This window comes from Ahaetulla prasina, chromosome 6, assembly GCF_028640845.1.
Source record: "Ahaetulla prasina isolate Xishuangbanna chromosome 6, ASM2864084v1, whole genome shotgun sequence".
Taxonomy (NCBI): domain Eukaryota; kingdom Metazoa; phylum Chordata; class Lepidosauria; order Squamata; family Colubridae; genus Ahaetulla; species Ahaetulla prasina.
This window is the reverse complement of record NC_080544.1, coordinates 28,967,407-28,991,781: the sequence shown is the minus strand read 5'-3', so window position 1 is coordinate 28,991,781 and position 24,375 is coordinate 28,967,407. Positions and strand designations below refer to the sequence as shown.

The 24,375-nt window shown below is 37.6% G+C and overlaps 1 protein-coding gene across 1 annotated transcript in view; it reads right to left on the bottom strand.

Annotated features, from left to right (window-relative positions):
* The window catches only part of PCDH15 (protocadherin related 15), a 474,186-nt gene that overhangs the window by 284,054 nt on the left and 165,757 nt on the right, over positions 1 to 24,375 (bottom strand). Inside the window, exons 6-8 of the mRNA XM_058188831.1 lie at positions 23,242 to 23,361; positions 19,873 to 19,983; positions 13,123 to 13,293 (exon numbers count right to left, since the gene is read on the bottom strand). Coding sequence (XP_058044814.1) covers positions 13,123 to 13,293; positions 19,873 to 19,983; positions 23,242 to 23,361 — 402 coding nt within the window. The remainder of the gene's footprint in view (positions 1 to 13,122; positions 13,294 to 19,872; positions 19,984 to 23,241; positions 23,362 to 24,375) is intronic.

Genomic DNA, 24,375 nt, shown 5'->3' with positions numbered 1-24,375 from the left:
GTATGCCCAGGGGTGAAATCTAAAAATTTTCCCTATCGGTTCTATGGGAGTGGCTTAATCGGTGGGCGTGGCTTTGTGGTCAGGTGACTGGGCGGTGTGGCCAATAACAATAAATAATAAAAATAATAAAGTACACAAAACAATAAGAGGTACCAAAAACCAACTTTCACACTTTATACACACACAACACAACACAACTGACTCACACACAATGTAAAAGCAGCTGCATTTCACCCAAAGTGGCCCCTGCAACAAGTAGAAACCTCACACAGCCACAAAATGCTCAAAAACCAACTTTCACACTTTACACACACACAACACAACACAACACAACTGACTCACACACACACACACAAAATGCCACATACAGCTTTGTGAGATTTTGTGTGTTTCTGTAGTTAGAGTGAACCACACCAAATCTCAGAAAGCTGCAAAATATTTTATTTTATTACTTTATTTTAATTATATTTTAGATAAAAGCAGCTAATTTTTAAAAACTTCCTTAACTTTAAATTGCTGTCTAAAAAAATAAAATAAAACTCCTTAAAAATACACCAATTAACTATTTTTTAAAGCTTCCCCCCAGTTACTTACCCAATTGGAGGCAGGCAGATTGAATTGCTCACCGATGAGATGGATTGCAGGCAGGCAAATTCAGTTGCTAGCTGATGCAATTGATTGCAGCAGCCGAAGCAAGGCTTAGCGAGCCCGAAAGAAGCAGCAAGTAGGCAAGTGGGGACTGGACGATTGAGTGGGCATGGGCGGGGCGGGGGGCGGAAGGGATTTTTGTTACTGGTTCTCTGAACCATCGCTACCGGATCACCTGATCCTGTCCGAACCGGGAGCATTTCATCCCTGGATATGCCCCAACTATATAACTGTGTGGTCCCTATAATCTCATATACATTTACATGTTAACATGCATCCATTCAAGATCAAAGGAGCAACAATAGGAAAAAAAATAGATGATGTTTCAAAGTGGATAGAATTTGCCATTTTGGACTAATAAGGAAAAAAATATTTCAGAAGTGCAATTTTCAAATCTTATCAAAGAAGCTGTTCTTTGTGGCAATAGTCTCATCGTTCTCATCTCCAAATCCAGATTAACTGAAGAGTTTCTTCACTATCGCAATCAAAAACCATGTTTTGAACCTATGGGATGTTAGAAAAAGTGAAATCCCTTTGTCTTTCCCTGTGTCTACTGCTGTTCTAAGTCTATCATTATGGGATTATCACAGGATTCAGCAGGAGGCAAGTAGCCACAAACTTGAAGTGCAACAGGATTCTTTCAAACCTAAAGTGTTTCAGAGTTGTGAGACACACACAAGTGTTTACAGGGTCAATTGACCTGAATACAATGTGGCTTTTGCATTTCAGTTTGCAAAAACAGTGGCCAAAATAGTCTAGACCAGGGGTCTGCAAACTTGGCTCTTTTAAGACTTGTGGACTTCAACTCCCAGAGTTCCTCAGCCAGCAAAGCATTTCATGAAAAACAGCAACATAACCTTTCACGCCTACTAGCAAAGCTGGCTGAGGAACTCTGGAAGTTGAAGTCCACAAGTCTTAAAAGAGCCAAGTTTGCAGACCCCTGGTCTAGATGAACACAGAGATAATGTCTCAAAGTCCTGGGAATTTCTGTTAGAATTTCTTATCCATTAATATATTGTGTTTACTTAGTATATCTATTAGGATTGAATAAAAAGCAATGTCAGCCCTTTAAAATATTTACAGACCCCTCACATTCAAGAGGTTGAACGACTAGCCTTATGGTGCAACCAAAACAGTCTGGAACTGAACACACTCAAAACCGTAGAAATGGTGGTAGACTTTAGGAAAAACCCTTCCATACTTCCACCTCTCACAATACTAGACAACACAGTATCAACAGTAGAAACCTTCAAATTTCTAGGTTCTATCATATCGCAAGATCTAAAATGGACAGCTAACATCAAAAACATCATTAAAAAAGGACAGCAAAGAATGTTCTTTCTGCGCCAACTCAGTAAGCTCAAACTGCCCAAGGAGCTGCTGATTCAGTTCTACAGAGGAATTATTGAGTCTGTCATTTGCACCTCTATAACTGTCTGGTTCGGTTCTGCAACCCAACAAGAAAAACACAGACTTTAGAGGATAATTAGAACTGCAGAAAAAATAATTGCTACCAACCTGCCTTCCATTGAGGACCTGTATACTGCACGAATCAAGAAGAGAGCCGTGAAAATATTTACAGACCTCTCGCATCCTGGACATAAACTGTTTCAACTCCTACCCTCAAAACGACGCTATACAGCACTGCACACCAGAACAACTAGACATAAGAACAGTTTTTTCCCAAAGGCCATCACTTTGCTAAACAAATAATTCCATCAACACTTTCAAACTATTTACTGAATCTGCACTACTATTAATCTTCTCATAGTTCCCATCACCAATCTCTTTCCATTTATGACTGTATGACTATAACTTGTTGCTGGCAATCCTTATGATTTATATTGATATATTGACCATCAATTGTGTTGTAAATGTTGTACCTTGATGAACGTATCTTTTCTTTTATGTACACTGAGAGCATATGCACCAAGACAAATTCCTTGTGTGTCCAATCACACTTGTCCAATAAAAAATTCTATTCTATTCTATTCTATTCTATTCTATTCTATTCTATTCTATTCTATTCTATTCTATTCTATTCTATTCTATTCTATTCTGGACATAAATTGTTTCAACTCCTACCCTCAAAACTACAGTGCTACAGAGCACTGCACACCAGAACAACTAGGCACAAAAACAGGTTTTCCCGAACGCCATCACTCTGCGAAACAAATAATTCCCTCAACACTGTCAAACTATTTACTAAATCCGCACTACTATTAATCTTCTCATTGTTCCCATCACCCATCTCCTTCCACTTACGGCTGTATGACTGTAACTTTGTAAGGATTGTTATCCTTACAATTTATATTGACTGTTTCCTAATATGGTTTGATTGCTTATTCATACCCTATGACTATCATTATCCTTTTGATTCTTGATGAAGGTATGTTTTCTTTTACACTTGGCCAATATTCTATTCTATTCTATTCTATTCTATTCTATTCTATTCTATTCTATTCTATTCTATTCTATTCTATTCTATTCTATTCTATTCTATTCTATTCTATTCTATTCTACTTGATCTCTTTAGGAAACCAGAGTTATGAAGGCTAATGCTACTTTTATTATAAAGTTACAGTATCCAAATCCTACCAGTATGAATGTGGTTCTCCTGTCTTCTATTTATCTTCATGAGAGCTAGGAAGAGTGATTTCTGAGATGCTTTCTCAATTCACATTTCTGCCCTGGACCTGGAGGGTTTATTTTATTTTATTTTATTTTATTTTATTTTATTTTATTTTATTTTATTTTATTTTATTATTTTATTTTATTTTATTTTATTTTATTTTATTTTATTTTATTTTATTTTATTATTTTATTTTATTTTATTTTATTTTATTTTATTTTATTTTATTTTATTTTATTTTATTTTATTTTATTATTTTATTTTATTATTTTATTTTATTTTATTTATTTTTATTATTTTATTTATTTTATTTTATTTTATTTATTTTATTTTATTTTATTTTATTATTTTATTTTATTTTATTTATTTTATTTTTATTATTTTATTTATTTTATTTTATTTTATTTATTTTATTTTATTTTATTTTATTATTTTATTTTATTTATTTTATTATTTTATTATTTTATTTTATCCTTGTCTTGATAACAAATTCTCAAAGCTGTCACAAAACAACTCTGCAAACTGGCTCTTTAACCAGATACTGACAGCCCTTGCCACCTCTTCATTTGAATCTAACACATCTATGCCCACAGGGTATTTTCTGAATTTGGGGAAAAGGTAGAAGTTGCATGGAATCAAGGTTTGATGGTATGGAGTAAGACTGGGACTTCCCTTTTGCCACTTGCATCTTGGGTGCTTGTAATTTCAATTTGTGGCATGGCTTGGTGGGCGTGGCAGGGGAAGGATACTGTAAAATCTCCATTCCCACCCCACTCCAACGGAAGGATACTGTAAAATCTCCATTCCCTCTCCAATCCAGCAGAAGAATACTGCAAAATCCCCGTTTCGTCCCGATCAGCTGGAACTTGGGAGGCAGAGAATAGATGGGGGCAGGGCCAGTTAGAATTTTTGCTACCGGTTCTCCGAACTACTCAAAATTTCCGCTACCAGTTCTTCAGAACTGGTCAGAACCTGCTGAAACCCACCTCTGATGCTGTGGGTTTGAATGTTGTCATATTCTGCTTCTGAACCCTGCTCTACTATTGTTTCAATAGTAGTGCTCTGAGCTGAGAGTAGTGCCAGATTCAAAGAATTGCATGTAAAAAGCATCATTTGTATCCCTAGAACTGAGACTTTTCCTGTCAAAGTCTGGGTGGGTTTTCATTTTCTTTTTTAAACTGGCAAAGCTTTGTGATGATATTCCATAGACAATGTTTCTTTTCTGGGTTAGACTAATGAGCCATGTGTCATTGGCCGTGGCAATGTGACAACAGTTGCTGGCAAATGCCAATTTTTGATGCTTTCATGTCCGCCATCAACATGTGAAGAAACCCATCTTGCACAAGTCTTCATGTTTTTGACTGACATGTTTTTGCCACGCTTGACATCAATTTTCTTTGAGTGATCCACCAATTGTCCTTAATCAAGTTCATTAACCTTTCTTGTGTGAAGTTCTTAAATTGCTGTCAAAGGTCATCTACACAAATCAGTGCTTCCTAGTTGACTGTCTTTACACACACACACACACACACACACACACATATATATACCCAACTGACACACACAGTAGTGAAAGCAACACTATCATCAACATAAATAGCCTTCATTTGGCAATCAATTTCAATTGGAAGGATTCCTTTTACATTCAAAAATTCAACCATAGCATGTTGCTTAAAGCAAGGGTCTCCAACCTTGGCAACTTTAAGACTTGTGGACTTCAACTCCCAGAGTTCCTCAGCCAGCACCACAAGTCTTAAAGTTGCCAAGGTTGGAGACCCCTGGCTTAAAGTGCAATGATGAGTAGTAGTTCCCATTTCATGAAAAATAGCACCATAACCTTTCATTCCTACCAACTGAGGTAAAATAAGAGATAGTAAGGAACATATCTGTGTTCAGTGGTGTATCACTACTGTTCTCTGTTAATGGTTTACATTGTTAGAGGTGTTACTTTTTGTTCAACCTTCATAATGTGTTACTCTATGCCCAAGTACCATAAATTTTGTACTAATAGGCTGACTGTACAGCAGAAGTCACCAGAAGCAATTAGATCAGGGTGTAAAATCAATTTCATTGAGAGGCGCATTGGGGTTTTTTGATCTCAGAGGCTGGGTTGGGTATGGCCAGGGTGGGTGTGGCCAGATCAACATCATACCGGGGGGGGGGCATGCCTGTGGTAGCCTAACCACTCTGCCACTGAAAACAGGCTCCCGAGCTTTGTTTTCTGCTGTGATGGCTTCCTGCAACCGTCTGTGAAACTGGAGCTCTGGAAAGCCGCATGCAGCCTTTGTGAGCTCCGTTTTCGGCTGTGACGGCCTCCTGCAACCCCCATCCAGTGAAAACGGAGCTTGGGAGCGCCACATGCGGCCCTTGTGAGTTCTGTCTTTGCTGATAGAGGCACTGCGGCTAGTCCTTCGCTGTTTCCAGGGCGGCCCTGCAGGCCAGATCTAAGCACCCAGTGGGCTGGATCCAGCCCATGGGCCTTGAGTTTGACACCCCTGAGTTAGATGATTAGCTTCCTTAGATATTGAATTGCACCATCTATCTTATTGTGATTCTATGGTGCTATATTGTGACCATTTTATCATGGTTTTACCCTCATTTAATATTTTATCCTGTTTTTTTTTTTTTAATAAAAAAGTTTTATTTTTACAATCATATCAAATAATTCATCCAATGTACAATTATATACAATTAGTCGGGCTTGCCCAGTCACCACCCCCCTTTTTAACACTCTTCCCTCTTCTACCTTCTTTTACTTTCCAAACCTTCCTCTCCTTCTCTTATCTACATCCTCTCCTCCCTCCACCCTACACCTTCCTTCTCCCTCTTCTACCCTCTTCCTTCCTCTTCTCCTCTTTCCTACCTCCTACTCTCTTTTCTCCTCCCCACCGTTCTAAAATGGTAACTGGGCAGACCCGACCCTACATTAATTCTTCAATAATCCCTGTACATTAACCATCACTCCATCTCTACCTCAACCCCCAGTTCCCTCCCCTTACCCCCACCCCCACCCCGACTTCCCAGAACAAAATGCAGGGTATCAAAACTAACAATCATAATCCAAAATAATTCCTAAATTATAATCTCTAGTCACTCCACACTTAATCACACTCTCAATTCCCTCTCCTTCAAAATATATCTAATACAAAATATTTCTTAAATTTACTCATATGCTATTTGATATTTTTTATCTGATACTTATTTTGAATATAATCAATCCACATTTTCCATTCTAAAATATATCTTTCTTGTGCATAGTCTTTCAAGTAAGCAGAAATTTTTGCCATTTCTGCCAGATTTGATACTTTGAGTGTCCATTCTTCAATTGTAGGTAATTCTTCTTTCTTCCAATATTGAGCAATCAAAAGTCTTGCGGCTGTTATTAAGTTCAAAATCAATTTAGTCTCTATAACTGTACAATCCATAATTATTCCTAGTAGAAAGAACTGCGGAGTAAACTTAATCTTCTTTTTCAGAATGTTCTGCATGATCCACCATACTTTAATCCAAAATGCTTTAACTTTTTTACAAGTCCACCATATATGGTAATAAGTGGCATCTTCACAATCACATCTCCAACATTTAGCTTGTACTTTAGGATACATACATGACAACTTTTGGGTGTCTAAATGCCATCTATAAAACATCTTATAAAAATTTTCTCTCATATTTTGCGCTTGTGTAAATTTAACATTCCTCACCCAAATTCTTTCCCAAGTTTCCAACATTATTGGTTGCTGAAAATTTTGTGCCCACTTAATCATACAATCCTTAACCAATTCAGTCTCTGAGTCTATTTCTACTAATACATTATACAACCTCTTAATATGCTGTTGGCCTTGATCTCTCATTTGTTTTAACAAATTATCCTCAGTTTGCTTAACACCTATTTTTTGATCTAATTTCCATCTAGCTTGTAATTGTCCATATTGGAACCATGTATAATTTTTCCCTTCTTCCCCCATCTTTTCTCTGGATTTTAATTGTAATTCCCCCTTTTCCATACAAAGAAGTTCTTTATAGGTAACTACCTCCATCTTTTGATATATATTTATATTTTCTATCATGTGTCTCGGGATTGCCCATATTGGAATCTTTCCATCTAATTTATATTGATATTTCCTCCAAACCCTCAATAATGCATTTCTAATTATATTATTTTTAAATATTTTATCTACTTTCTTATCATATAATAAATAGGCATGCCACCCATATAACAAACCATAACCTTCTATATTCAAAACTCTTTCCTCAGTTAAATTAATCCAATCAGTAATTAATGATAAGACAACTGCTTCATAATACAATTTTAAATTAGGCATTTTAAGACCCCCCCTTTCCCTTATATCCTGCATTATTTTTAATTTTATTCTTGGCTTTTTGCCCATCCATACAAAGTTATTAACCCCCTTTTGCCATTCCTGTAATTTGGTGTCATTCTTAAGCACCGGTATCATTTGAAACAAAAATAGAAACCTGGGCAAAACATTCATTTTTATAGCCGCTATTCTTCCCAACAGGGATAGTTGTAACTTCTTCCAACTCTCCATTTCTTTCCATACCTTCTGCCACAATACCTCATAATTATTTTTGTATAATTTGACATTTGAAGCTGTAATATATATTCCTAAATATTTAACCTTTTTAACGATTTCAAAACCTGTAGTTCTTTCTAATATTCTAATATTTTATCCTGTTTATTGTATTATCCACACACTCTAAACCTATGTTTTTATTTGCACATATAATGTGTTTTATCAGTGTCTGCATGACTTCTGTAGATACCATATGCTAAATAAAATAAATGTACAGCAAATATATCAGCATGGAATTAATGGAAGAGTGATCAACTTATTTATTGTACCTTTTTAGTCTAAAAAGTTTGGAGTAAATAGTTGGTTTGCTCAGTTCTCCTGATTGTGGGTCAGATACAACACATACACATACAATTGACGGAACTTACTGATGCTTAAAAAAATAACAAAACCAGAATGCAATTTGGCAATTACAAATTGCATTAGTTTGCGTAACAAACTAATGCATTAGTTTGCGTAACAAGGTCCATCTTTTGTATACTGGGTGACAATGATTACTATGCTATTGTCATCCATCTCAAACAAGATACAAGATTTTATCCTGTTTATTGTATTATCCACACACTCTAAACCTATGTTTTTATTTGCACATATAATGTGTTTTATCAGTGTCTGCATGACTTCTGTAGATACCATATGCTAAATAAAATAAATGTACAGCAAATATATCAGCATGGAATTAATGGAAGAGTGATCAACTTATTTATTGTACCTTTTTAGTCTAAAAAGTTTGGAGTAAATAGTTGGTTTGCTCAGTTCTCCTGATTGTGGGTCAGATACAACACATACGCATACAATTGACGGAACTTACTGATGCTTAAAAAAATAACAGAACCAGAATGCAATTTGGCAATTACAAATTGCATTAGTTTGCGTAACATTAACTATTTACAGAATACATATTTCATTAAGAGTAGGAATTGACATATCAATAATTTTTTTTAAATGTGCACATCCTGAAACAAGTGCCAATGGACAATCTGCAAATAACTAACACTACAATCCTATGCACAATTTCCTATTAGACTCACTGCATGCAGAACATTTCACTGAAAGGTTCTGCAAGAATTACTCTTGCAGATGAGAACAGCTATATCAGTAAAATCCCTATTGCACATCTTGTCAACCTTTAAGCGTCAAGCCCTATAAATCCTGAGAAGATTAAAGATATCAGTTGTAAGACTTGCTAGCAGAGACAGCAACCGTTTCATTATTCATAAAGGAACACAAAGAATTTGGCATATGGGCATTCTATAATTATACATGAAAAAGATGCACTTGGGCTGACAATCAAAACTTTGAACATTTCATTTTAGATATTCCAAATCCATCTTTAGTATACTGGGTGACAATGATTACTATGCTATTGTCATCCATCTCAAACAAGATACAATTTTGTGTGTTGTAAAACTCACATCAAGCATGTTGTATGAAGATCAACAGAACTTAGAAGCAAACCAGCTTTTCTTTCGTATATACAGAACCTTGATGAACCACATTTTCTCAAAGAGAACGGGTTTGCAGAAGTTATTGACAAAGTCCCTGAATTATTATTTAGTGCAACAACAATTGTTTCCAGACTTTCAATGCTTCAGGAACTGCTCTCTTCCTCGATACATTCATATAGATGTAGAACCAATCCTTCTATCTCCCTCCTCCTCCTACCATCCAGTTAGAACTGATGAAGCTTCTTGGATTAGAAGCAATATATGTTCTTCCTCAAGAGAAAAAACCCCCACAGTCTTTTGAAGAAGCACCTTTGAGACAACCATGACCTGGATAACTGAAAATCTCCATACACACTATCATATGACCAGGGGTGTCAAACTCGATTTCATTGAGGGCCGCATCAGGGTTGTGTTTGACCTCAGGGGCTGGCATTGGCATGGCCTGACTAGGCATGGCCATCTTGACATCACTTGTGTTGGAGATATCTGTGGTGGCCCAAGCACTGTGCCAGGGAAAATGGGCTCCCAAGCTCCGTTTTCAACCATGACAGCTCAGGGGTGGGTTCTACTTACCTTTACTACTGGTTCGCATTGTGCGCGTGATTGGTCCACTCATGTGTGCGTGCTCTTCTGTGCATGCACAGATCACTTTTGATGACGTTTGGATCAGTGGGCAGAGCCTCCTGCCAGTTTTACTACCAGTTCTATAGAACCAGTCCGAATTGGGGGCAACCCACCACTGCGACAGCCTCCTGCCTCCCTCTGCCAGCAAAAACGGAGCTTGGGGAGAGAGGGAGCTTGCACAAATTCCGTTTTTGCTGGCAGAGGGAGGCAGGAGGCTGTCGTGGCTGAAAACGAAGCCTGGGAGGGCCGTGTACGGCCCTCCTGAGCTCCGTTTTTGCTGGCAGAGGCACCAAAGGCTGGTCGTTTTTTTCTGTTTCTACGGCAGCCCCACGGGCCAGATCTAAGCATCCCGTGGGCCGGATCCGGCCCCTGGGCCTTCAATTTGACACCCCTGATATAAACTAATCCAGAAATAACTTCCTAGGTACTAGGCAGCCTTTAGCAGATGGGTGGCTGAAAGTATAGCTTTATCAGGAGTAACAGAATTGAATTTAGCCCAAATAACATCATGAGACTGTGACCCAGGTGATTCGCTTAGACCGGCTCAACCAGAGTCTAACTTCAAGCTTATCTAACAACTTTGTACCCCAGAAAGCATGAATGTCAACATTTCTTACTGTTGACCTGTAATCTTGTGACAGTCCTCTCTATTTGGGAGAGGATTACTTTAAGCAGAGCCACAGGGTAGCCAGCAGAGCAAACAACTAGAGCTAACAAAATAGCAAAAGATTTGCTAACTCTCCATAATGAAGAGCAATTATGAAATTGGAAATAAGATCAGAAACAATTTATTACAGATAGCCCTTGACCTTTCGATAATGTCAAGACTTCCAAGGCTGAAAAACTTGAAGAACAAGAACTACTTAGATTTCTGGAGATATCTTTATTGCTACTGTAGTAGGGTAATGTAACAATCTTCAAAACCTACCAAAGCAATCCTCCATACAACTTATATCTAGTGTAATTAAGGTGGAATTCAGTTCTCATGTTTATTTGTCCCCAGGATTCCAGAATCTCTTACAGTCCTGATCCCTTCTTTTAACTGTCTTGCTACCCCCTTTGGGGCTGCCAAGATCTGTTGGCATTCCATCACATCTGGAATGTGGGTATACGTTATTTAAAATAAAGTATACCCCATTCCTCTACCGCACAGCACTGAAAAAGAAGGCTTAAGAAGCCTTTTCTAAGATAAGTAGAACAGCAAGTGGGGGGGAACAGTGGTAAAGCTGATCATCGGAAATACCGGTTTGCACGAACCTGTAGCTTTTATTACTACCGATTTGCCCGAATCGGTCCGAACCGGTAGCATTTCATCCCTGGTTCACATATGTATTCTTAACAAAGGTGGAAAATAATACAACCTTTTTTATACCCTAGGAAAGCTTCCTTTACAGGATTGGCCCTTTGGGGATGATTTATATTGTAGCAACAACAGATTCAATAAATTATTTCTAGGGTTCTGACACAAACAAAATATTGCAAAGTCCTCAACCAGTTGACCAGTAGGCAGTGAAGGTGGTAATCATGATGAGTGCTTTCCATATGCATGAGATGAACTAATCCAGTGGGGTCATGGAACTTGAGTACATTATGGGAAGCCAAGCTAATCAGCTATCAGCTCAATTGCAACTCTTATAAAAACAGTTACCCAATGATGGGACCTCTCTCACCTCTCAAAGTGCTTCAGTATTCTTCTATCATTCCCCCATCACCATGGAAGAAACCAGCAAGCAACGTATGGAAATGGCCATAGTAACAAGTTTAACACCAAGTAGAAATAATCTTAATTGTTTATCAGACAACGGTCTCACAGTCCATTACAAAGTTCTAGGTAAGAAGGACAATACTTTTCTCAATAGAAAACGTTAAATTATATCAACTCCTCTTAATTGACCTAAAAATAAATATAATACACTCTGATTCTTTTTATTGTGTTGCAAATCTATTGCTACTTTTAATGTTTCTGAAAAGAAATGATTGCATTCTACATGTATTTTTCCTTTTAAATTTGATGATAAAACCAACTGAAAGGTATTACACTACAAAAATACTCCGAAGAGCTAAATTTAAGAAATGTTTTTGATCAATTCAGAGTGATATTATTTAACTGAAAATAATATTTATACAAAAAAATCTTATAGATGGAAAGGTCAATGTACGTTATAAAAGAGAAATAAAGCAAATAAAAATATTACATGAGGGTGGTAATAAATTATTATAATTTTTCCCATGTATACAAAGATTTATTTATGTCCATGATATATATTTTAATTAATCTCATTTTCCTCAGTTTGGGGAAAAACACATAAACCAAAACCTGAAGTTGTTAGCTAACTAATTTTGATAATTCAGTAAATACTAAAAACCTATAAAGTTAAGATAAAGGCTTAGCAGGTGTTAAGCTGTCTGATGTGGGTTATAGGGAAGTATCTGACCAATAAATTCTTAGCATTTTATATCTATGTAATATTTACATAATAAACATGATAGCTATATGGGCTTAGGAAATCACTACTAAAGATTGAGAGGCAGAACTCAACAACTCCCAGTCTCGTGAAAGCTGTCATTTAAATATATTTCAATCAACCTGTCAGCCTCACAGGCAAACCAGATAGGTAACATGATCAAATTACCTAATTCTACTTTATTTAAATTTATATTACCTAGAGCAGGGATGTCAAATTGGTGGCCAGTAGGCCAGATGCATCACACTCAGGCCATGCCCACCCCAGCTCCATGAATGGAGAAAACGACACATGATGGCACGTGAGTTTGACACCCATGACCTAGAATATAGATTTATAAAGTCTCTGAGAGTTTTTTTTTTAATAGTAAGGTTATGATTGAGGTTCCATTCTTCGGAGCAATAAAGATATCAATTTAGCCAAGTCATACCTGGGAGACGTCTGTCAAGTCTAGCTTAAGGGTTAAATGTCTCGAGGTATATGATTTACTGCCAGTCTGGGTGTGAAGCCTGACAAGAATCCCACTCAAGGGTCTGATAAATCAGGTTTTGCAATTTGCATGTAGCTGCAAAAATGAGACCGTCTCTGACATAGCAGGATATACGGCTGGCCTCTGTTGAGTCTGATGATTGTAAACTTGTGCGGCACAATTAGTGGTGACTAACTACAGATGCAGAATGAATGAATTCAATTAACAGGCTTGTACTTACAGGGTCAGTGAGTTCTGGCAAACTAGCTTGATAAGTGAGTGGCCGGCAGTCCCGAGTGTTAAAAACTAATATACATGGAAGGAACATTGGTCCAAGGTCATCCCCATCAAGGACATCAACAGTGAGAGTCGCCGTGCTTGTTCTTCGTTCTGCAAGATTTTGAGCTCGATCCTGTGTAGAAAACATAATGTTTAAAGGCCATTCTTGCACTTACTCCGCGGTGTGGCTCAGGCTGTAAGATAGCCTGTTATTAAAACACAGCTGCCTGCAATTACTTCAGGCTCGAGTCCCACCAGGCCCAAGGTTGACTCAGCCTTCCATCCTTTATAAGGTAAGTAAAATGAGGACCCAGATTGTTGGGGGGGCAATAAGTTGACTTTGTAAAAATATACAAATAGAATGAGACTATTGCCTTATACACTGTAAGCCGCCCTGAGTCTTCGGAGAAGGGTGGGATATAAATGTAAATAAAAAAAAAAAAAAAAGAAGAATGATGTGTTTTGATACAGATAGTCCTTGACTTACAACCATTTGTTTACTGAGCATTCAAAGTTATAGTGGCGCTGAAAAAAGTGACTTATAACTATAGCACTTAGACTTATATACCACTTCACAGTGCTTTACAGCCCTCTCTAAGCGGTTTACAGAGTCAGCCTATTGCCCCCAACAATTTGGGACCTCATTTTACCCATCTCTGAAGGATGGAAGGCTGAGTCAACCTTGAGCCTGGTGAGATTTGCAGGCTACTTCTGCTGATCACCGACTGCCTGCAATTTGGCAAAATTGCAGGCAGCCGGTGATCAGCAGAAGTAGCCTGCAGTACTGCACTCTAACCCCTGCGCCACTGTGGCTCATGACTGCTTTTCAACCTTAGGACTATTCTTGCATCCCCATGGTCACATGATCAAAATTCAAGGGCAACTGGCATGTAATTATGACGGTTACACTGTCTTGGAGTCATGTGATCATTATTTGTAGCCTTCCCAGCTGGCTTCCAAAAAGCAAATTCAATGAGGGAAGTCAGATTCACTTAATGACTGCATGATCCATTTAACAACTGCAACGATTCATTAAACAACTATGGCAAGAAAGGTCATAAAATGAAGCAAAATTCATTTAACAGTTGATTTGACAAATAGAAATTTGGGGCTCAATTGTGATCATCGGTTGAGGACTACCCGTCAAAATTATTTATCATTTCATAACATGCAATTTCAATCTGAATCCTGTGATGTTTTTGAAAAATTATGTGGATAGAAATAATGAACTGCCAGACTCCAGGTAGCAGTAGGACCTTGATGGAAGGTTTACTTTCTTTTCTTAAATCGGGTGGCAAGTTAGGTTTGTTTTTATTTCTTCCTTTCATTAATTTTCTTCTTTATCAAATCATATACATGCTTTCCCCATTACTTCAGGCATACAGTATGTCTGTTTCTACCTCTCTCATTATATATTTATTCCAAGATATTCATGCCTTCTCTGCATTTTCCCATTAAGCCTTTTTCTCCTTTCCTGGTATTTCAAGTTATTCAATTCCTTGAATAGTTCTGTGAGACGTTAGCTGACATCAAACAGAAATATATAAATGTGTCTCAGAGAATGTTGAATGCAGAATCTAACTTTTAGTGATTCTCTAATAACTCTGAGAAATAAAGCTAATTATCCAATAGCAAAGAAATCTACCACGTGCAAAACACAACTTACAAAATGAAAAGGGTTTTTTTTCCCCCTGAAATATTTGAGGACAGGAACAAATAAAAAAGGCTTTGTGATTAAAGTTTCTTTTTGTAAATTTGGAAGCAATAAGTATTGTTTTCTTCACAGAACTACAAGGGAGTTTAATCCCCTTTCTTTCTACAAAACTTTCTATGGTTTTAATTATTGAATCATTTATCAGTCAGCCCTGATAAACATGCTCCATCTATTCTTGCTTTCTGGAAGAAGAAGAATTAGTCAATTCTGTTGCTTTTCAAACAGAAAAGATTAAGTGCTCTGCGGGAAAAACAAACTCAGACCAACGCATATGGTATGCCAACCTTACTCATGATTGTAGAAAGATTGTCAGACTGCACAGATTCTTAATTTGAAATTTGAGCGCTGTTTCTGTTTTTAGACTTACAATAAAGAACTGTAGCGAAATATTATTACATGTATTCTTATAAAGTAGCAATTATAGAGTATTTTGGAATGACACTTACAGCTTCATCCTTGGTAACTGAACAATTGAATGGAAGCATCCCTATGTACCATTCCTACATTCTGTCAGTTTCTCTTGAATCAGTTGAAAATTAAAAACAAGAAAATATTAAACTGGAGAAAGTTTAAAATGAGGGGTTCTTGGTGCTCTCTGAGCTTGCTTGGTTTCCTGCAAACATTTCATTACCCTAACTAGGTAATATCATCAGCATTGATGAAGTTACCTAGTTAGGATAATGAAACTTTTGCAAGAAACCAAGCAAGCTGAGAGAGCACCAAGGAGCCCTCATTTCAGCCCTGAGCTACAAATATTCTCCTTTAGACTTTAAAATTTCCAACTCCGCTATACTCAGATGGAAGCAAACTGCTCACTCTGGAAGGATCGGGCATGTGATAAATGAATTTCCCCAGAGGCACAAGAATCTGACAAGCAATAAGAAGCTAGATGGAAGACGATTAAGCAACAGGGACACACAAGCTTATATAGGTTAACAGCAGAGGAGCAGGAAATGAGAGCACCATTGCAAATTAATCTGAAACTATAGACAGAACTAGAAATAGGAGTACATATTCAGGTTCGGCAGGAGCCAACCATGATTCTAATCAGTAATATTCTGATCACGCCTCATCCTCTCTTAGCACTCACTCTTTTCCCATCTCATTCCCTTCCCTACCTGTGTCATATCTAGTAAAGGGGAGAAGAGGAAGGAAGGGCTGAGTTTCAGTTAAGTGAATTATAATTATAATCTTAGAAGGAACTTTTGTGATCATTCTCATGGAACTTCTCAGAGGTGGGTTTCAGGAGGTTCTGACCAGTTCTGGAGAACCAGTAGTGGAAATTTTGAATAGTTCAGATAACTGGTAAATACTGGCCCCACCCCACCTGTTCTCTGCCTCCAGAATCCCAGCTGATCGGGGATTTTGCAGTAGACTTCCCCTGGAGTGGGGAGGGAATGGAGATTTTACAGTATCCTTCCCCTGCCACGCCCACCAGGCCATGCCCACAGATCCAGTAGCAAAAAATTTTGAGACCCACCACTGGAACTTCTGCAGCAGAAGTTTGGCAACAGAGAATCTGAGCCTCAGTGTGTCAAAAAAGGCAATTTACAAAAGGCATGGCTGACTGAGGAATTCTGGGAGTTGAAGTCCACAAGTCATAAAGGGATCATTGTTCCCAACTCCTGATTTACACCATGAATTCTAACTGCTGTCAATTCAGGTATTCTAATTAAAATATGCTTCATAGATGTTATCCAGTTGCTACTCATGATGAGTGCCACTGTTGAATTGCTCCATATTTCCCTATAATATTCAGCCAAAAACTATATTGTGGTAATTCATATCTAATTAACAAATGTGAGAGTAGAAATTTTGCAAAGATGAATCAATATATATATATTTTTGCAGTTTAAGTACCTTGTAGGTAATCTGTCCAATTCAGAGTTGAAGGGAATACATATTAGTGCTGCTTGAATTTTCAGCACTAAACATTTGATTTTCGGGAAAATGTTATTTTCCAGGACTAAGAAGGGTTTAAGACTTAACATAATACAATTATTAATTGATTTCATAGTTTTGCTATACTGTAGAATGATTATTGTGGATTTACCTATCAATCTGCACTTCATGTATTTATTTTGCTGCTCTAGATCTATAATTTATTTTATTATATAATGTGTATAATTTTTTTTTATAAAAAAGATATGCAACCCGACCTAATTAGATAAAATGTCTCCCGAAGGTTCTACCTCAAAGGTTAATAATGACATTAAATTAGTATCACACAACATTATTATTACCATTTATGTCAGAAAGACATCCCATATTAGAATAATGTACACACACACACACACACACACACACACACACACAAGTGTATGTATGTATGTATGTATGTATGTACATATTATGTACATATGTATGTAAAATATTAACCTATTTTGAGAGCCCTCTGGCCTCAAGGATCCTATGGGATAGATTTACATCTTCATGGATAACTGGAATAATATGTATGTATGCATGTATGTATTTTCCTTGTATCCTGAGTATGTCTTAATATACTGCAAATACCTTTTAGTGGGGTGCAGGTAACTATGATTAAAAACTAGATTAAAGGTCTTAGCTTGCATATATTTCATTAATCTTCTATTCTGTGCCATCTAAAATGTGTTATGTAAAAGCCTCAGCTGACTAAAGCCATGATGGGCAGAATTCAATATCTATAGTGCCATGTCCTATAGAAGATTACAAACTGGAATGTAAAAGGAATAAATGGTATAGAGAACAAATTAAATAAATAAAAATAGGTCTCTTGTATGTCAATGAAACTAAGAAAAGGGGGATGATGTAAGGGGTGATTCTTACTTTCTGTGCAGTTCAGGAATGCATGCAGTGATGTGAAGGAAGTTTTTATTAGGAATGAGGGGATGAAAATCTATTGTCAAAACTATGAATAGATGTCACTTGGGTTATTTATGGGTGTGTGAGAAAGTAAAAACAATTGCATGAAATTGATGAAATCCTCACAATAAAGTGAGAAGGCATTTTTTTAAAAACTGTGTATTGACTTGGTCCAAGCAAAGATGGTTTGCAATGGTAGAAAATTATGGAGCAGAATAGGGATAGTATTGATATAAAATAGGTTTAACTAGTTTTAGCTTTTCTTTCTCATTTCATGTGCCTCCTTTATTTGGCTTACTGTTTATTACTCTCTTTTTGTGCTTTCTGTAATGTTTACTGAAAAAGGATAGGTACACATGCAGGTTATGTATACACTTTTATGGAATCAAAACATTGCTGTGTCAGTAAAATAATGTATGAAAGACAGTGTTACAACAAAAGCATTTGGCTGATTTTTCAAGCATGCAAGTGCTCTCTCATCCCTTAGAGATTTGAAAAACATTGTATGGCCACCCCAACTCAAACTTTGAAAAGCATGCAATAAGCAAACAACAAAGTAAGCAAACAACAAACCAATTGTGGTTAAGATCACAACAGCAATTAATAGGCAATTATCAACTCAAATTTGCTTTACACCATCCTGATGGGAGCATCAATCATCATGCCCAAGGAAAGATACAAGTTTTTATGGTCTTTCTATAGGTCAATAGGGTGAGAGCCAACCTTATATTAAAATGGTCATTCCAAGGATTGGTTGCTGTAATGGAAAAGGCACACTTTCTAGGTGCTTCCAGATGACATTACTTCAAGGAAGGACTAAAATATGTCCATCCTACTAAAGCATGAGGGACACACAGATGAAATAGGAGAAAAGTGGTCCTGAAAATAAGTTTCTCCTATTCCATGCAGGGCTTAATAGGTGACAATCAACACCTTGAAATGGATTTGGAAGTCTATTGGGAATTAATTCAGTCTGCAAATAATGATGCTATACCCTTAACTACCTATTAGAGTTTTCGTGACTTGATTTTCATACAAATCAAATAGTAGAGTGTGTTGCTGTACAAATATGATTGGCATAAGTAACCACAAGCTAAACTTGATGCAGGAATGGCACAACTGGAATACAAAACAAAGTTTTATGTAGAAACCTTCCTGGCCTCAGTTGCCACTTATTCTTCAAGTACCGTATTTTTCAGAGTATAAGATGCACCCGAGTATAAAACACACCTTAGTTTTGGGGGAGGGGAAAAAAAGCTGATTGGCAGGTGGATTGGAATACCCCCAATCAGCTGTTCCCAGAGGTGAATTTTAGCAATAGGTTCCTTGGTTGTGAGCCCTGTGCCTTGCTGTTTTTTTGCTTTTTTTTTCTGCCTCTGAAACTTCTGAAAACTCTGTTTCAGAAAAAAACGTATTTCTGCCTCTGAAAGCCTCCGAAACAGAGCTTCTGAAAAAAAGCCTCTGAAGCTCTGTTTGGGGGCTTCTTTTCTGAAGCTCTGTTTGGGGGCTTCTTTTCTGAAGCTCGTTTCTGATGCTTTTTTCAGCCTCTGAAACCTCAGTTTGAGAAGCTGGGCAGGGCTACATTCAGAGTATAAGAGGCACCCAGATTTTCACCCTCTTTTTTGGAGGAAAAAGATGTGTCTTATACTCTGAAAAATATGGTTGGTTATATGAGTCCAGAAGAATCCCCATATGGTGCACTGATCCTGAGTGGGGGAGTGCCACTCTCCCTCAAACCAAAGATGGAAAAACTCCATCTAGAGGGCCTCAAACCCATAGCCACTCAGTCTGGCTGGGATTTTGTTGAATCCCATTCTTCCCTATTCAGAGCTCCACAGTCTCCAGATACTGGACAGAACATAGAGGGTATCAGGTAGTCATCTAGGGGCAGAGATATCCCAATTGAACATCATCAGCATGTTTATTACCTATTAACGTCTTCCTAATTTGGAGAAAGCTCTGTGAGGCATTTTATGTACAACTATTCGTTTGGAATGTCTAAGCTAATCTTCAACCCATGCAAAAATTCAGTGGGAAATTTGAGAAATACTGTATGCTTGCTTGAATAGGGCAAGATAAAACATCTAAATATTTTCAAGTTTACTTCCAAAGCAATCATATACATAATAAACACCCCAAAAACATCATGCTCACATTTGCTTGGACAATGACAAAATAACGCGACTTTTCTTCATAATTTAATCTCTCACGCAAAACTATTGCTCCCGACAATGTCAGAGGGATGTCAAAAGTCCTATTTGATGTCTGCAAAAGAAAAAAAAAAGGAGGAGGGAAAGGATGGATAAAGAATTGTAGGAAATGATGAGTTAACAGTTTAAGACCAGTGACCAGTGGTAATTAATGACAATGCTTCTAGCTACAGAAAAATGTAGATTATTGCACACATTCTGCTTTTAACTTTTAATTAGCTAGTTTTCGCCCATATGAACTGGTGAATTTCTTTGAAAAAGAAAAAACTGGAACTTCAATTACATCTAAAACATGTTTGGTGTTAAAACTGTATTTAGCAGATTTTTAAAAGGAGGGTCAGCGATAATGCTTAATTTCGTTCCGGTGAAATTAAACTTCATTCCCAAAGACAAAATACAATCAACAACAAAAGAGTAACAAAAACACTCCATTTTAAATACAAATAGAATTAAATCGAAGAAAGAGGGCTACAATGACTTAAAGCAAATTGATAATAGTAGCTAACTGTTGGAGAAATCAAGTCTGCTCACACAGCCTAACTCTAATATCATTATGGTTATTGTATACTGTACTGCTGATGTGTTAAAAGTGAGACATGAAAATTGCATCATTCTTCCATTAAATATATTTAATTTAATTTAAATTAAATTAATTTGAATTTAATTTAATTTATGTATTGGTCGTTCCATCCCTGCACAATGTAACTTGAAAAATTACCAGGATCTTTAGTTATACAGTGACATAACTGTGAGTGGAAACATACATTTATTAGGTCAGGAACAGTAAGTACACCCTTGTACACTTAGGCTATTGAACTTACAAATATTTTTGGCCTGATATAAGTGATCTTGATGGGTGTTTTACTAATTTAGCTGTAGATTCCTCCAATCTGATGCAACATAAACAAAATCATGACCTTTTCTTCATTGAAATTTTAATCTTTCTGAAAATTGAAGAAGCATCAGTCCTTCTCCCGTGGATTTTTCTTTCATTTGCCAATAATTGTGGTGACAAGCCTTTTCTGGAAGCCTTCAAGATGTATAGAGCAAAGGCTATGAGCTTTCGGGAACTCACAGGTTACCAAATGCATCCACTCTTTGTTTAATGGCCTCAATTAGCAACTGTTTGCAAATACGAAGGTAATAAACAGAAAAATCAATTTTTGCAACCAAAGCGTGCACTGTGTGAACATTTGGATGTGCATACCCAGATAGTCACACCTGACAACAATGCACGGTGGAGTGAGATTAATGCTGGCATTGCTGCACAAAAGAATTTTATCTGAATGAAACAGTAGCACCCAGAGATCTTTGTAGTCTCTCTCTCTCTCCCCCTTTCTCTCTTTATGTGTGTGTGTGAGAGAGAGATGGGGTTTACAAGCAACCATTTCACTTAATGACCATTTTGCTGGAACAAATTATGGTCATTAAGTAAGAAGAGAGGGCATCATAACGTTCTCTCCTTCAAAGTCATTCATAGTTTGTAGTGGACCTGACAGGTCTACCCGGATATGCATCTAACTCTTCATTAAAACCTCATTCTACTTTGACTACAGTAGAATCGTTTGTTTGTTTGTTTGTTTGTTTATTGCCACTCATCTCATATATCAGGGGAGTCAAACTCAATTTCATTGGGGGCCACATCAGGGTTGTGTTTGACCTTGGCAGAGTGGGGTGGGTGGGCGTGGCCAGCTCGACATCACTCATGTCGGGGTGCCTGTTGTGGTCCAAGTGCTCTGCCAGCAAAACAGAGCTCTGTTTTCAGCTGTGACGCCTCCTGCAACCCTCTGCCAGTGAAAATGGAGCTTGGGAGTGCTCCATTTTCACTGGCAGAGGCATCACGGGACAGACCTTCACTGTTTCCAGGGCGGCCACACAGGCAAGATCTAATCACTCCACGAACTGGATCTGGCCCCCAGGCCTTGAATTTGACACCTTGTCATATACTGTACATAACAGTGAGCAGCTAACAGAATAGGAAAAAAAAAAAGCAACCAAAAACAGGAATAGCATTAAAATAGTAGCCAGAGTCACCCATAAATATTCATGCCAACCATAAAATGGTCTGATCATTAACTGCCAAGGTCCCAGGCTTATTATTTATTTTATTTTATTTGTGTCAAATTTGAAAACTGGCCATGGTAGAGAAGGTTGTCCTTCTGGATCCCAACAGGTAAAAGTCTCTTTTGGCTGAGGCCCAGATACACATCTCCTGCTGGATCGAACTGGACAGGTAGAAAAATATTAACCTGTTTTGAGAGCCCTCTGGCCTCAAGGATCCTATGGGATAGATTGACATCTTCATGGATAACTGGAATAATAACTCAAATTCCTGTGGTGTTATACTTACCATCTAAATTCATTTGACTTTGAAAGAACCCATTAGAATTGAAAGTACAGATTATAGGCCACAGAATACGGGCAGAAAGAGCCATGGTTTCATCCCAAAACTATATAGCTCAAACATATTGAGAAAACAGTTATTAACAGTTTATTATTTTGCCAATATTCTTTGCCAAGTGCAAATAAGACTTTTTATATTTGCTAGATTCAATATGCTGCCTTCATGATTATAAAGAAAAAAAATTAACTCTATTTTTTTATTAGAAGGTCTCTGACTTTACTTGCGCATATTCTTCCTCACTATACCTTCTACTCAGTTTGACACAGAGACTTAGTTATTCCTTCATGATATGGTCACATCCTTATTATTTTAACAGATAGATCATTGACAGTCTCCAAAAGAGTGATTAAATTTAATTCATTCATCATAATATATAATTAAAACATCTAGCCTCAAACTTTATGGTTTTCTGTGTTCAAAAATGAAAGTACTATGCCATTTTTGATCCATTATCTCCTTTAAGAGCCAGTCTGGTAAAGTAGTTAAAAGAACTGGATTGGAAAACAGGAAGCCATGAGTACTAATTTCACCTTGAGCAAGCAGATCAGCAGGGTGGCTTTGGACCTGTCATTGTTTCTCAGTTCTAGGAAGAAAATACAAGCCACTTCTGTAAAATATTGTTAAGAAAACTAAAGGGATTAGTTCCTGTATTTATCAAGAGCCAGAACTGAGTCAAAGAACGGCCACCACTATATGCCAACTCTTTTAAGACTATTACTTTGTTCCATCCATAGCAGTCAGACAAAACCTGAGTTGAAAACACATTACAAAAAAATGGTACTCAAACCTTCCAATGTATATTTAAATTAATAAAAGAAGAAATTAGGTATATCTAATGATTTCTATTTTACTTTTGGTTTTTTTTAAATTTCTTCCAACAATATTTACTGAAAATAAAATTTCACATACTGGATCGCTGGGATTGTATTGGATGACATACTCTATCTGGCCATTGGGTCCATCATCTATATCTGTGGCGCCTCTGTTTCCAGAGAATCCGGTGAAGATCGTGGTTCCAACTGGTGTCAACTGAAAGAACAATATAAGGTTCAGGCTTAAAAATTCTTGAAGGAAACCCAAGTTATGTATTCAAATGGTTACAAGTATGGTAGCAACTCTCCCAGCTGAAACAAGATAGCCAGTAATCATTTATAACTTTAATATACAGCAGCAGCCCCCAAGGCACCAGGGACCAGTTCCAGGGACATTGGTTTTTCTGTGGACCAGAGCATGGTTTCATGTGCTGCCTGCATCCCATGGATGGGGTTTCGCTTGTTTGGGCAGACCAGTTACTGGCATGCCACTGAAGGGTGCCAATCCTACTGGGGATTGGGGAGCCCTGATATACAGTAGAGCAGGGGTGTCAAACTCAAGGCCTGGGGGACGGATCCAGCCCTTGAGGTGCTTAGATCTGGTCCATGGGGCTATCCTAGAAATAGCAAAGAACTGGCCAATGGTGCCTCTGCCAGTGAAAACAGAGGTCGGTGAGGGCCGTGTGCAGCTCCTTTTACAATTGCGATGGCCTCCTGCCATCCTCTGCCAGCAAAACAGAACTTGGGAGGGCCGTGTGCAGCCCTCCCAGGCTCCTTTTTCATCCACAATGGTAGAGGGTGGCAGGAGGCTGTCACAGCTGAAAACAGCCTTGTTTTTACCTGAGCAATCAGGCCCTGACATGAGTAATATCAAGCTGGCCACGCCCACCCTGGCCCCCAAGGTCAAACACAATCCTGATGAGGCCCTCAATTAAATTGAGTTTGACACCCCTGCAGTAGAGTATTTGAAGGGGAAAGAAACAAAAAAGCAAAAGGGAGAAAAATAGGAAGACACACTTTATGAAAATTATTCAACTGAATTGCTTAGCTGAAAAATAAAAATTACCACAGATTTTCATGGCCCCATTCAAGCTCCTCACAGATAAGTCTTCATGAAGGAAAAAAGCACTCAGATTGAATGGTAGTTGAAACCAATATCTTAGGCCTCCTGATTCAAATTATGTAATAAACTCTCAGAGATAATGGATGGGGAGAAACAGACTCAAGCTCA